At 49.6% G+C, this 12,150-nt stretch overlaps 1 protein-coding gene across 8 annotated transcripts in view; it reads left to right on the top strand.

Moving 5' to 3' along the window:
* The window catches only part of LOC128336298 (dynein axonemal assembly factor 8-like), a 93,438-nt gene that overhangs the window by 35,556 nt on the left and 45,732 nt on the right, over positions 1-12,150 (top strand). For all 8 annotated transcript variants that reach the window (XM_053275661.1, XM_053275662.1, XM_053275663.1 and 5 more), the window contains 3 exons: positions 2,377-2,571; positions 6,527-6,643; positions 8,619-8,763. In XM_053275661.1, coding sequence (XP_053131636.1) covers positions 2,377-2,571; positions 6,527-6,643; positions 8,619-8,763 — 457 coding nt within the window. The remainder of the gene's footprint in view (positions 1-2,376; positions 2,572-6,526; positions 6,644-8,618; positions 8,764-12,150) is intronic.

Here is a 12,150-nt window from a genome sequence, read left to right as displayed (position 1 = left end):
GCCAAAGACAAAGGGGTGTGAGGATGGGGTGTGTGCAGGTTCATCGAGGAGGAACAGGCATCGGAGGGAGACAGTAGGGGCTCAAATCATCTTTATTATCGTCTTATCAGCAGAAGTAAAAAGCATAAAAAGGGTATTAAAGATAATTTGTACAGTAGAAAGGGCATAAGAGGCATTAGTGGGCATCCCAAGACCTGAGGTCCCAGGAACGCAGTGGCTTGGAGTTCCAGAGTCTTGATGAATTACAGGGTCTACATATAAAGCTGTGGAAGTTACATAGAAACCACAGAAGACTATAAGCGTAGGGGCTAGATTATGGGGGCTAGAAAGGGGGCTTGGGGCCCCTTAGTGAACAGATGGGTTCTGGCAGGAGTTCCCAAACTTTTTAAATAAGTGTACCCCTTCAGTCACCTAATGGCACAGCAGGAAATGACTTAACTAGCAAGCATGAGGTTGCCGGTTCGAATCCCTGCTGGTGTGTCTCCCAGACTATGGGAAACACTTATATCGGGCAGGAGCGATAGAAGAAGATGCTGAAAGGCATCATCTCATACTGCGCTGGAGGAGGCAATGGTCAGCCCCTCCTGGATTCTACCGAAGACAACCACAGGGCTCTGTGGGCGCCAGGAGTCGACACCGACCCCACGGCACAACTTTAAACCGCTTTGGGGACTTTTGTCGCAACTGCTTTTGGAGACTAAATATTATTCGTAGACCTTGTAAAAAAATCTCTGTGAGCCTTCCGTTCGCCCAGATGGTACCAGCAACCACCCTAGCTGGCTCATGTATTTCCAGCCTCATCTCCAGTTCCCGGGGACCAAGCAGGGCATCATCAGAACCACGAGCCCCACACTGCTCTCCAGCAGCCCCACATGCTGTTGTTTCTGTTCTCCGGAGGTGCCTGCACCGCCGATGTTCATAGATCTGACGGAAGACCCCCCGAAACCTTTCAGAAATGCCAGCAGCTGCCTAGACCCAGCCGACAAACACTTCGGCACTTTCTCCTCCGGAGAATTCTCTGGCTGCCGCTTGGATTTAATTCTCTCGCCTCCCTTGGCGGCAGCAATCTGCCACATCTCTGTGACCTCCTCTGCAAACACCTTAATGACACCTCATAACAAAAGCTGACATGTTTATCTCTTCAAGGAGCTCCTTGGGAGACAGGGCCTCTGGATTTCCTCCTCTGGGCCCATCGCATTTGGGATTTGTTTTTGGTTGGCTTTCTTGTTTTACTGTCACGGAAAAGAGTTATATCGAGCAGTGCTTCACCGGTTAATGAGTTAAAGTTCCCTTGTTGGAGAGCCACGGAAAGCATTTCAGAAATACCTCCCTGGCTTATCCGTGTCAGCTCGCTCCATAGATTGATCTGCTTATTTATAAAACCCTAACATTTCCGAGGTGTTGTCCAAAGATAAAGGAATCTTGGGGTGGAGAGCTGGTCTTGTAATAAGGTAAGGCAAAGTGTGCCATCGAGTCGGTGTCGACTCCTGGCGCCCACAGAGCCCTGTGGTTGTCTTTGGTAGAATACAGGAGGGCTTTGCCATTGCCTCCTCCCATGCAGTATGAGATGATGCCTTTCAGCATCTTCCTATATCGCTGCTGCTCAATATAGGAGTTTCCCACAGTCTAGGAAACATGGCAGCGGGGATTCGAACCAGCAACCTCTGGTTTGCTAGTCAAGTCATTTCCCCGCTGCGCCATTAGGTAGCTGGTCTTGCAGTAGCGAGTGTGAATGGTCCCCTTTGCTAAGCAGGGTTCACCTTGGTTTGCATTTGGATGGGTCCATTTTCCATCCACGGCCCAGGTGATCTGCTGTCTGGAGTGTCCTCTCCCATTAGATGGAGGGCAGTATATTCTACTGAAGTCATCCAAGGGAAGCTGCACTCCCCACTCTGTTCTAAATTTTTGATCCAGACAAAGATGATGAGGTCATTTGCACAATCAAAAACTGTGTTCTACCCGGGTTTGGGAGCTGTGTGTGATCCCAGTGTGCCATTGTGTGGAAGGAAGCAAGGTAAGAGGAAAACCTGGGCAGAAGGGATTGTGTGGAAGCAAGGTAGGAGGGAAAGCTACCCAGGTTTTCCTCCTACCTTGCTTCCACACAATCACTTCTAATGAGGTTTCCCTCTCATCTTGTTTCCACATAACTGAAAATTGGGAGCGCACACAGCTCCCAACCTGAGCAGAACACAGTTTTTGATTGTGCAAATGACCTCGATATTTTGCCAACTGGAACAAATCTAGTAAGAGCTGATGTCCAGAACTGATGCTGAACTATGCTGGTTTGAGGATACCACTACCTTCTATATTCCTCATTCTAGGAATTTTGCTTGGAGCCAGAATTGTAGGGCATTAACTCTCGGTTTCTCTTTGCAGCCCAAGGAATTCCTTCAGGGAACATCTCCGTTCTATCAGCAGGTCTCCATGTTTCTCTCCCACACATCTCTCTCAGATGCTATTTGGTGGAAGGAGGGCCTGACCAGTCAGCTACAGAATCAGCCTTATCCGCTGCTTCCAGAGATTCCTGCTGTCCGTCTCAGCTGCGTGGCTGTGATTCACACAGACCCTGCGGTACTGTATGCACACTTCCATCTTTGGGGCTTTGCCACAATTCGCCTGTGTCGATGCTAACACTACCTATTATTTAACCATCATTTATGTAAATAATGTGTGGGATTGCATGTCTTCTTCCCTCCAGTACAAATTCTTTCCAACTTCAATTAGCTGTTATGTCAGCTGTGACATTAACGTACTTGAAACTCTCAATTAGGTAATCATAGGACACAGGAAACGGCCGTATACTGAGTCAGACACTTGGTCCATCTAGTTCAGCATTGTCTACACTGACTGGCAGCAGCTCGCCAAGGTTTTAGGCAGGAATCTTTCCCAAGCCTACCTGGAGATGCTGCCACAAAGCTTTATGGACAGGGCTTCTACTCTGAATCTCCTCCGGAAAAGAGTGTGTGCATTCACGCACCAGCCAAACTAACCCCGAAGTCCCTTCGAGATCCTTGGTCCCACTCCACACACAAATCGGGATCTGTCCTGTGAATTGCAGCTAATCTCGATGTATTTCCGGGTTTAGCAGCCGTTGATCGTCTGGGCAGGCGGTCTGCCTGCCCAAGAGGGAGCCCTCAGCCATCTGCGAGGAGGTCAGCTTTTTAAGGCTTCCTCCCCACGAACCCTCTTGCCGTTTCTCACTGCTCATGAGAATGGGCACCTTCTCTATTATATTTAATAGATATTAAATACAGGTTATAGAAATACCTATAGAAATTTAATTAAACACAGTTTATAGATACTAAATACAGGTTATAACAGATATTATATTCAGGTTAGGAACATAGGAATATAGGAACATAGGAAGCTTTCATATACTGAGTCAGACCCTTGGTCTATCTAGCTCAGTATTGTCTTCACAGACTGGCAGTGGCTTCTCCAAGGTTGCAGGCAGGAATCTCTCTCAGCCCTATCTTGGAGACGCTGCCAGGGAGGGAACTTGGAACCTTCTGCTCTTCCCAGAGCGGCTTCATCCCCTGAGGGGAATCTCTTGCAGTGCTCACACTTCTAGTCTCCCATTCATATGCAACCAGGGCAGACCCTGCTTAGCTAAGGGGACAAGTCATGCTTGCTGCCACAAGACCAGCTTTCCTCTGTTGAACACAAAAAGAACAGGGCTCTGCATTTCAGATGGAACCCACCCCCCCTCCATTTCTAACTCCAAAGAACTTAGAAAGAACCTAGTCTTGGATTCGTGTAAATACAATATTGTTTGCTCTGACTGGCAGCAACTCACCAAGGTTTCGGGCAGGAGTCTTTCTCAGCCCTGCCTGGAGATGCTGCCAGGGATTGAACCTGGGACCTTCAGCCTGCAAAGCAGATGCTCGCCCACTGAGCTACGGCCCCATCCCCTACAGGGGAAGATCTCACAGTGCTCATGTGTGGTCTCCCACCCAAATGCAAACCAGGGCCACCCCTGCTTAGCAAATGGGACCATTCATGTTCTCCTCTCCTCAGCAGTATTAGATCTATGACAGCTGGCAAACTCACTGCGTTACATGCAAGATGGCTCCATGTGAAACCTCAGCCCAGTGACGGAGGGAAGAAGTTGCGAAGTGTGGACTTGTTTCCTTTCGGTGGCTCTGTGCTTTAAATGCCAGCGCTGCTGGGCTCAGCAGTTCCTCCCCGTGACTGTACACAGTGTTTTCCTTTGCCTCCAGGATATTGACTCAAACAGAACACTGGCTCCAGGTTCCGTTTTAATGATAGTTAAAAATGTGTTCTGTTTGCTTTCCGTCTCTGCTAATATTTTTTTCCCCCCTTGGCAGAGCCTTCAGATGAGAAGAACCAATCAATCTGTCTCTCAAATCAAGCAGGGAAACAGCTCGTTGTGGAGGGATGCTTCATATGTTGCCTTTTGGACACTCTGAAAATGGATGTCCGCGTCGAAAACCTATGCAGAACGCAACCTCTAGGGCAGGGTTGTTCATTGCTAGGGGGCAGTGGCAGCCCCCGTCAACCCTAAGTATGGCTCCCATGCTGGTTGTTTATTGGGCCTATGTGAAACTTTGGCCAAAGCGGAACGCTCCGCACAGTTCCCCAACACCATGCGGAGATTGCTATTCCCATTGTGCAGTGCTGCACTTTGCCCGGCATTAGGGTGGGAAATCCTTTTAGGGATGTGTGAACCGACTCGAGGTGAGCCGGTTCGCCATCGAACCGGGCCGGTTCGATGGCTCACCCTCAAGCCAAACCAGGCCCGGTTCGGTTCAGTTCAACCTCTAGCCAGGACAGCTTAGGGGTTCGACAACTATGTTTCTATCTATCTATCTATATTAAATTAGTAGAAAACCACCACCACCCCTGCCTTCAAGCCAGTCCCAAACCAGTTTGGCCTCAAGCTGAACTGGGGCCTGGCTTGACGTGCATGGAACTGAACCGGACCCAGTTCGGTTCGAGTCCGGTTCGGTTCGAACTGGACTTCCCAGTTTCATGCACACCCCTAACTCCTTTAAGGGAAACTGAGCCCCCTTGAGCCCCTGCACCATCTTGGAAGGCCTACACAGAGTGCTGGAAAGTGTCGCCCTTCCCAGCGTTTTCCTCCTAGAGCTCTCAAGGGAGGGCGCCGTCTCTCTTAAAGGGCCCTCCCAGCACTGAGAAAAGCAGAGTACTACGCCGAGGTCAGCACACTGGGAAATGGCTCTCACATTAACTATTTATTTTGCCCAAGTGGCCCGTTTGAAAAATAGTGAAGATCCCTGGTGTGGACAATACTGAGCTGGATGGATCAAAGATCTGACTCAGGATAAGGCCGTTCCCTATGTTTCTGATGGGGCCACTAGGTTCAGCTCATGTTCCTGGTGTGCAGATCTTTGGGGATGGGCCTGTAGTTTGCTGGCAGAGCATCTGTTTTGCATGCAGAAAGTCCCAGGTTCAGTCCTTGGCAGCATCTCCAGGTAGGGCTGAGAGGGACTCCTGCCTGAAACCGCAGAGAGCTGTTGCCAATCACTATCCTCGATACTGAGCTAGATGGACCAAGGGTCTGACTTGGGATAAGACAGCTTCCTACGTTTCTCTGATTGCCTAACAAAGGGTTGGTCAGCCCTGTTCCGCCTACTGTATTTACCCGAATCCAAGATGAGCTTTCCCCCAAGTTCTTTGATGAGAGAAATTGGGGGTTCATCTTAAATGTTGGGTCCTCTTCCTTTGGGGTAAATAGCATAACCTATATTTAACCCATATTTTTGAAGGGGGTCTTAAATTCAGTGTCATCTTCTCTTTGGGTAAATATGGTAGCTCTCGTACCCAGGAATCACCAGGATTCACCATCCGACCACCCAGGAATCACCATCTGACCCAGCTCCTCTCTCCCAGAATAGCACTTCTCCCCTCTCTGGCCTCACTGTTTCCTTTGCACATGGTCACAAAACAGGAGCACGTACAGCTCCCAAACTTGGGTGGGATGTTTGCCCGACCCTAACGATATCCATGTGAATGTTCTGAATCTGTTGTGTTACGGTGGGCTGCCTCCACCCCACCCACTTACTATTCGGGCCAACCCCGCATGGGGAAATAATTGGCAAAAGGTACGACTTCACAAAGCAGTCCTGGTGAGTCGTCGGAGCTGAGCATCCTTTGAACACACACACACACACACACACACACACACCCCGCCCCCTGGTGCATGCACACCTCTGGATCGTGTCCTCTATGTGCATACAGCCCCCATCAAAACAAACAGGGATTCTGATTCCTGCGCCTCCTGGATTTCTTCCTTCCAGTGCTTATTACCCAAAGTATCAATCACAGCAGATCGTGCCACTGGATTGAACTCAGCCTCCCCCATCTGACTGACTGGCACAGAATCAGCCGAGGAAATGATGTACCAGTGACTAATGCCCGCGGGGTGCCATCTCCTCTTCTGATTCCAGTCCTCGGCATTCACGCCGCCGCCTTTATGTTCAGTCCCCGTCTTTGAAGAATCCAGATAATTCACAAACAACAGCTCTCCCTTTGTGCATTCCAGGCAGCGGAGAAAGCCTTTGCGGTGCCAGCTGGGTTTTACTGGCAGACGGTCGAGACAGATGAAGAATATTTCCCCAGCAGCAGCGGCCTCAGGGAGAGGAGTGAGATGGAGACGGAGGTAAAATGCAGTCCAGGGCACCCACAAACGCCCCGCCATGACTAGTCTCTACCTTTTGAAATCAAGAAAGGAGCTTTGGAGAATGCCAGAATGGCATGGGCTGTTTACTCCGCCAGAAAGAAAAGTTGCTTATTGCAGAGGATAGAGATCAGATTGTTGGAATGAGACCAGAGAATGGTCCGTATTACCTCCATATCCCACCTTTAGTGGGTTCAAATGCAGGGAGGAGGTCTTTCAAATACCCTGCTCCTGAACCATTTAAGACTGAAAAGGTGACAAGTATAGACCCTCAGGATGTCCCTTGTGTGCATGTGTTACCCGAGCACTTGCCTGAGCATGCTGAGAATTTTACATGCCTTTCCCCCTCAGAAGCAGAAGGGGTTGTGTCTGCCTTGAGGGAGCATTCTTCAAGCCGAGAAATTGCCCACTCGTTTTGGTCAAGCCCACCTTGCCACTGAACGCCATTAGCTCCGCCCACCTGCTTCTCTGTTAACTGCCCTCTGAGTCTGCAAACATTCCACTCCATCGAGTTACATTGGGGCAGGTAGAGGCAGGGTTGCCCCCGTAGGTTTTTTCCCTTCAGATGTTTGTGAAGCCGACATACCTGTAACATATCTACCCCAAGTCCACCGGTACCTCATTCTCAGGTGTTCCGGTTGTGCGTTCACAAGGATCGTAACATTTCCAGCTCTTTTGGAAATCGATATATTTAGCTAACCAGCACCTTGAATTATGCACAGAGTCAGACCCTTGGTCCATCTAGTTCAGCATTGTCTTCACAGACTGGCAGCGGCTTCTCCAAGGTTGCAGGCAAGAGTCTCTCTTAGCCTTATCTTGGCGATGCTGCCAGAGAAAGAACTGTGAACCAGAGCGGCTCCATCCCCGAAGTGGAATATCGTACCGTGCTCACACATCAAGTCTCCCAGTCATATGCAACCAGGGCAGATCCTGTGTGCTTGCATGCAGAAGGTTCCAAGTTCCCTCCCTGGCAGCATCTCCAAGATAGGGCTGAGAGAGACTCCTGCCTGCAACCTTGGAGAAGCTGCTGCCAGTCTGTGTAGACAATACTGAGCGAGATAGACCAAGGGTCTGACTCAGTATAAGGCATTTTCCTATCTCCCTATGGACAGTGCCTCCGACAGACAATTAGCAAGCTGACAGAAACTTCTGACTGACAGGCGATTAGCAAACACGAATGGGTGCAGCTGACAGAAGGCTTCTCCAACCCTAATTATGATCATGGGCACCACCCTAATGTTAGTGAAATGTGCTTGTGGCCTGACTCCTTACGTGGCAGCTTGTGGTGGTCTCCTTGCCGTGGTGAGCCCTTGCATATTCCCCAGTCAGTCCCCTTGATTTGAACTTGTTACAATTGTGGGAGAGTTTCTTTATCAGGCTGTTGGAGGGACGGATCAATATGCAAGGACTCGTAATTAGTCGGATGGCGCAGCATGAGTTGTATCCTCCTAGCTGGATAGGCATTTTATTATTTAAGTAGATATGCAACCAGGGTGGACCCTGCTTAGCTAAGGGGACAAGTCATGCTTGCTGCCTTTGGACCAAATAGCTCAGTATAGTCTACACTGACTGGCAGCAGCTCTCCAAGAAGGAGTCGTTCCCGGGCCTATCTGGAGATCCTGCCAGCAATTGAACCTGGGACCGTCTTCATGCAAGCAGATGCCCCTCCACTGAGATACAGCCCCACCCCCACTCGGTGAGCTTTCTCCCCATCTCTGTTTGCCAAATCATTTTGCTCGTTCCAGAAACAAAGCACGTTTCCATTCCCTGCCGTGCCTCTATTTCATTCATTTTGAACGATCTAGGTGAACTCTTTGATTATCCTATTTGCAGGGTCAATTAGTCAGAACTCTCCCTTTAATTGTGCGTTCAGATGGTCCTCTCCCTCTAAGCGCTGACCAGCCTCGGCAGCTGTCTGCTTTGTTCCTGCTTTGTGTTCCCTTGCTTTCCGGATCAGGTTGCCATGACGCTGCTGTTCGAAACCCTGTTCCGGAAGCCCGTGGCCGTCCATCACATGCTGCAGCTGATCCTTGCCTCTGGTTTGGATATCTGCGGACTCCGCCTCCTCTATCCCCAGAGTGGCACGTTGCTTTCTAGCACGGGTGAGAGTCTTGTGTGGGCAACCATCGCCATTTATGGATCCACTTTCCTTTCTCAGAAAAGCCAGTTGCCTTCCAAGGACGACAAGATAGATATGCATTTATTTATTTATTTTAAAGTGGAGAACCTTGATATTCATGGATCCAGCATCCGCAGATCCGCGGTTGGGTAATAGACACCCGACCTTGGTATACACATTCAAAATCCAGCAAAACTGGGGGGGGGGGGTTAAACCCACGTATCTGTGGGTCAGGGGTGGCCAGAAATGACTTTGGAGGTCATTTCCGGCCACCATTTGGAGTGCAGGAGCCATTTTATGGCTCATTTTCTTGAGAAAAAAACCAAAAAAATCACGAGGAAAAATGAAAACAGGCAATTTCTGGCATCGGGGAGCGGGGCGGGGAATTGCTAGATTGCTGGAGGCCCGCAGAGTATGGTAGGGCACTTATTTTGCCCTTTTAACCACTTTTGGGGGCATTTTTGTGGTAATTTTAGGGCTCTGGGTACCTTAGCCCTGACACCCCATTTCCCCGATGACTCGCTATTCACAGTTTCCATATATGTGGTAATAGTGGAGAATAGAACTCCTGCAAATATCAAGGTCCTCCTGTACTATCAGAAAACCAAACGTAATCCGCATGGCTTTAAAAATAGCCTTGCACTTTCCCTAAAACCCTCCAGGTAAAGGGACATACAGACCTCAGTTGGTAATATATTCTACAGCCTAGGATTCTGGTAAATAAGTATTCAAGGGCTGGGTCCCCTGCTAATTGAGCAAAAAGGCACTTTTTAAAAGTGCTGATTCTCTTTATTTGGCAGCGGGAGAGTGACTGGCCCTCTCCATCCCCAGCACAGCATCCCTCCAGTGGCTGCTGATGGCCTCTATCTTATTTTTCTTTTTTCGATTGTGAGCCCTTTCAGGACAGGGAGCCATTTTATTTATTTATGTATATCTATGTAAACCGCTTTGGGAACCATTGTTGAAAAGCATTATATAAATATTTGTCTTATTCACACCATCACAAGAATGCTGGTTAAAAAGTCCATCAGAATTAGTGTACGCCATGGAGCTGATTGTGAAAACCCAGGATTTTCACGGCAATTCCGGTCAAATCCCTCTGATTAACCAATATTTAACCAGGATAGATAACCAGGAATGAACCTGGTTAAATGCTGGTTCGCTGAAGCAGTTTGAGCAAAATTGTCCTGGAATTCTAGCCCTATTCAGACATTATGGTGAACATTCACACACTGCATGTGCACAGGTGCAAAGCTGTATACCGATACAGTTATTCATTCACATGTTAAGTTACAGGTATAACAATACATTTCCTAATGGTACCTTGCTTTCGAGGAGGCCAGTAGCTAGGTTCACTCCTTCCTCCCACCCCCCCACCCCCCCTGCATTTCAACAGAAAGTTCCCAAAGCAGTTTACATAGATATACATAAATACAGTGGTCCCTCGACTTACGAAGCACTCGACATCCGAAGATTTCGACATACGAACGACAAAAAATACCGGAAGTCGTTGCCGGTTTAGATGCGGCTTCCTCGACCTACAAATTTTTAGATGCGGTTTCCTCGACTTATGAGTGTTTCCGGACCTCCGTGGATGCGCTTTTCGACTTACGAAAATTCCGACCTACGAACGTGCGTTCGGATCGGATTATCTTCGTAAGTCGAGGGACCACTGTAAATAAAATGGCTCCCTGGCACCATAAGGGCTCACAATCTTGAAAAGAAACCTAAAAGACACACCATCAACAGCCACTGGAGGGATGCTGTGCTGGGGATGGATAGGGCCGGTTGCTCTCCCGCTGCTCAATAAAGAGAATCGCCACTTTTAAAAGGTGCCACTTTGCTCAGTATGCAAGGTGGGGGAAAGGAACACAGGTACAGTCATTCACAGAAGCACATGGACAAGCGTACAGACGTACAACATAACAGGGCGGTTCTCATGACCATTCCCTGGGTAAGACAAGAGTCCCAATTTCTGGTTGTTTGTGAGTCACAAGCTAGGTCAGAGGAGGGGAAATGATTGTGAACAAGGCAGATGCAGGCGCCGAAGTCATTGCCCCTGACTTTGATAACTGCCTGGATAAAAGTGCTGAATATGCCACCAAAAGACAGACTCTAGCAGTATAGTATTATCTTTTTGCCCATTCCAGTGTTAAACACCATGGAATTTGAGATTGGGGGTGTGCACGGAACCAGTTTGAATGGTTCCATTTTAATTTGGATCGGATTCGAACGGGTCCTGTTCCGGATTCGGCCAGACTGGGTCCGGTTCGGCCACTGAACTACCTCGCACATCTCTATTTGAGATGCTAGGAGATGCCATCAGAGCCTGTGCCCGCTCCCCACAATCACTTCCCCCTCCTCCCACTCAGCTTGCACGCAACCCCAAACCACCCTGTGCACACCGCTCCCAAAACTAATCCCAGTCGACTTTTGAACCAAGCTCCTTGCAACCATGTGAAGCCAGCCAAAGCTCGTTGCCAGAATCTAGCCGATCTCCCAGCCCCCAGCCACGCTTCTGTTTCTTTGGGCACCATTTCCGTTGCCTGCTTGTCTCAACGTGCTGCTGACGCAGTCCTCTACCAGGCAGAGATCCCCAAGGGCCTTGACTCACCCTCCCCTTGCATTCTTACTTTTTCTGGGACTGCCCCCCCACCCCCATACACCCACCTCGCACCAGCCATCTGCTTGATTGGTGACTGTCTGCAGCTCAGGGCTGTCAACGCTGCCTAGAGCTTTTCCTGGAGATTCCCCGCCCCCCAATATCCCCCCTCCCCGCTCAATATTCTTCACGATGCCAAGCCATGAATGTAGTGTAGAGCCCCTGGTCTACCCTGACTGGCAGCAGCTCTCCAAGGTTTCAGGAAGGCCTACCTGGAGTCATGCCAGGGAGACATGCAGATGCTCTTCCACTGGGCTACGGCCAGCCACATCCCCTAAGGAGAATATTTTAGGAACTTAGGAAACTGCCTTATATTGAGTCAGACCATTGGCCCATCTCACTCAGTATTGTCGACCCAGACTGGCAGCGGCGGCTTTGCCAAGATTGCAGGCAGGAGTCTCTCTCGGCCCTACCTGGAGATGCTGCCAGGGAAGGAACCTGGGACCTCCTGCATGCAAGCAGGCAGATGCTCTTCCCAGAGCGGCCCCCTCTCCGAAGGGGAATACCGTACATTGCTCACAGGTGTCGTCTCCCATCCAAATGCAAACCAAGGTGTGCCCTGCTGAGTAAAGGGGGCAATTCGTGCCAGCTACCTCAAGGCCAGCTCTCCTCCATCAACGCTGGCGGAGATCCCTGACCCTAATCACGGCAAGACAGCAAACGGAAAGGGTGCCGGAGAGCGGGGAATTCCATGCCGCGGTCAGTCAC

Source organism: Hemicordylus capensis, chromosome 13 (assembly GCF_027244095.1).
Source record: "Hemicordylus capensis ecotype Gifberg chromosome 13, rHemCap1.1.pri, whole genome shotgun sequence".
Classification (NCBI taxonomy): domain Eukaryota; kingdom Metazoa; phylum Chordata; class Lepidosauria; order Squamata; family Cordylidae; genus Hemicordylus; species Hemicordylus capensis.
This window is presented reverse-complemented; position numbering and strand designations above follow the sequence as displayed.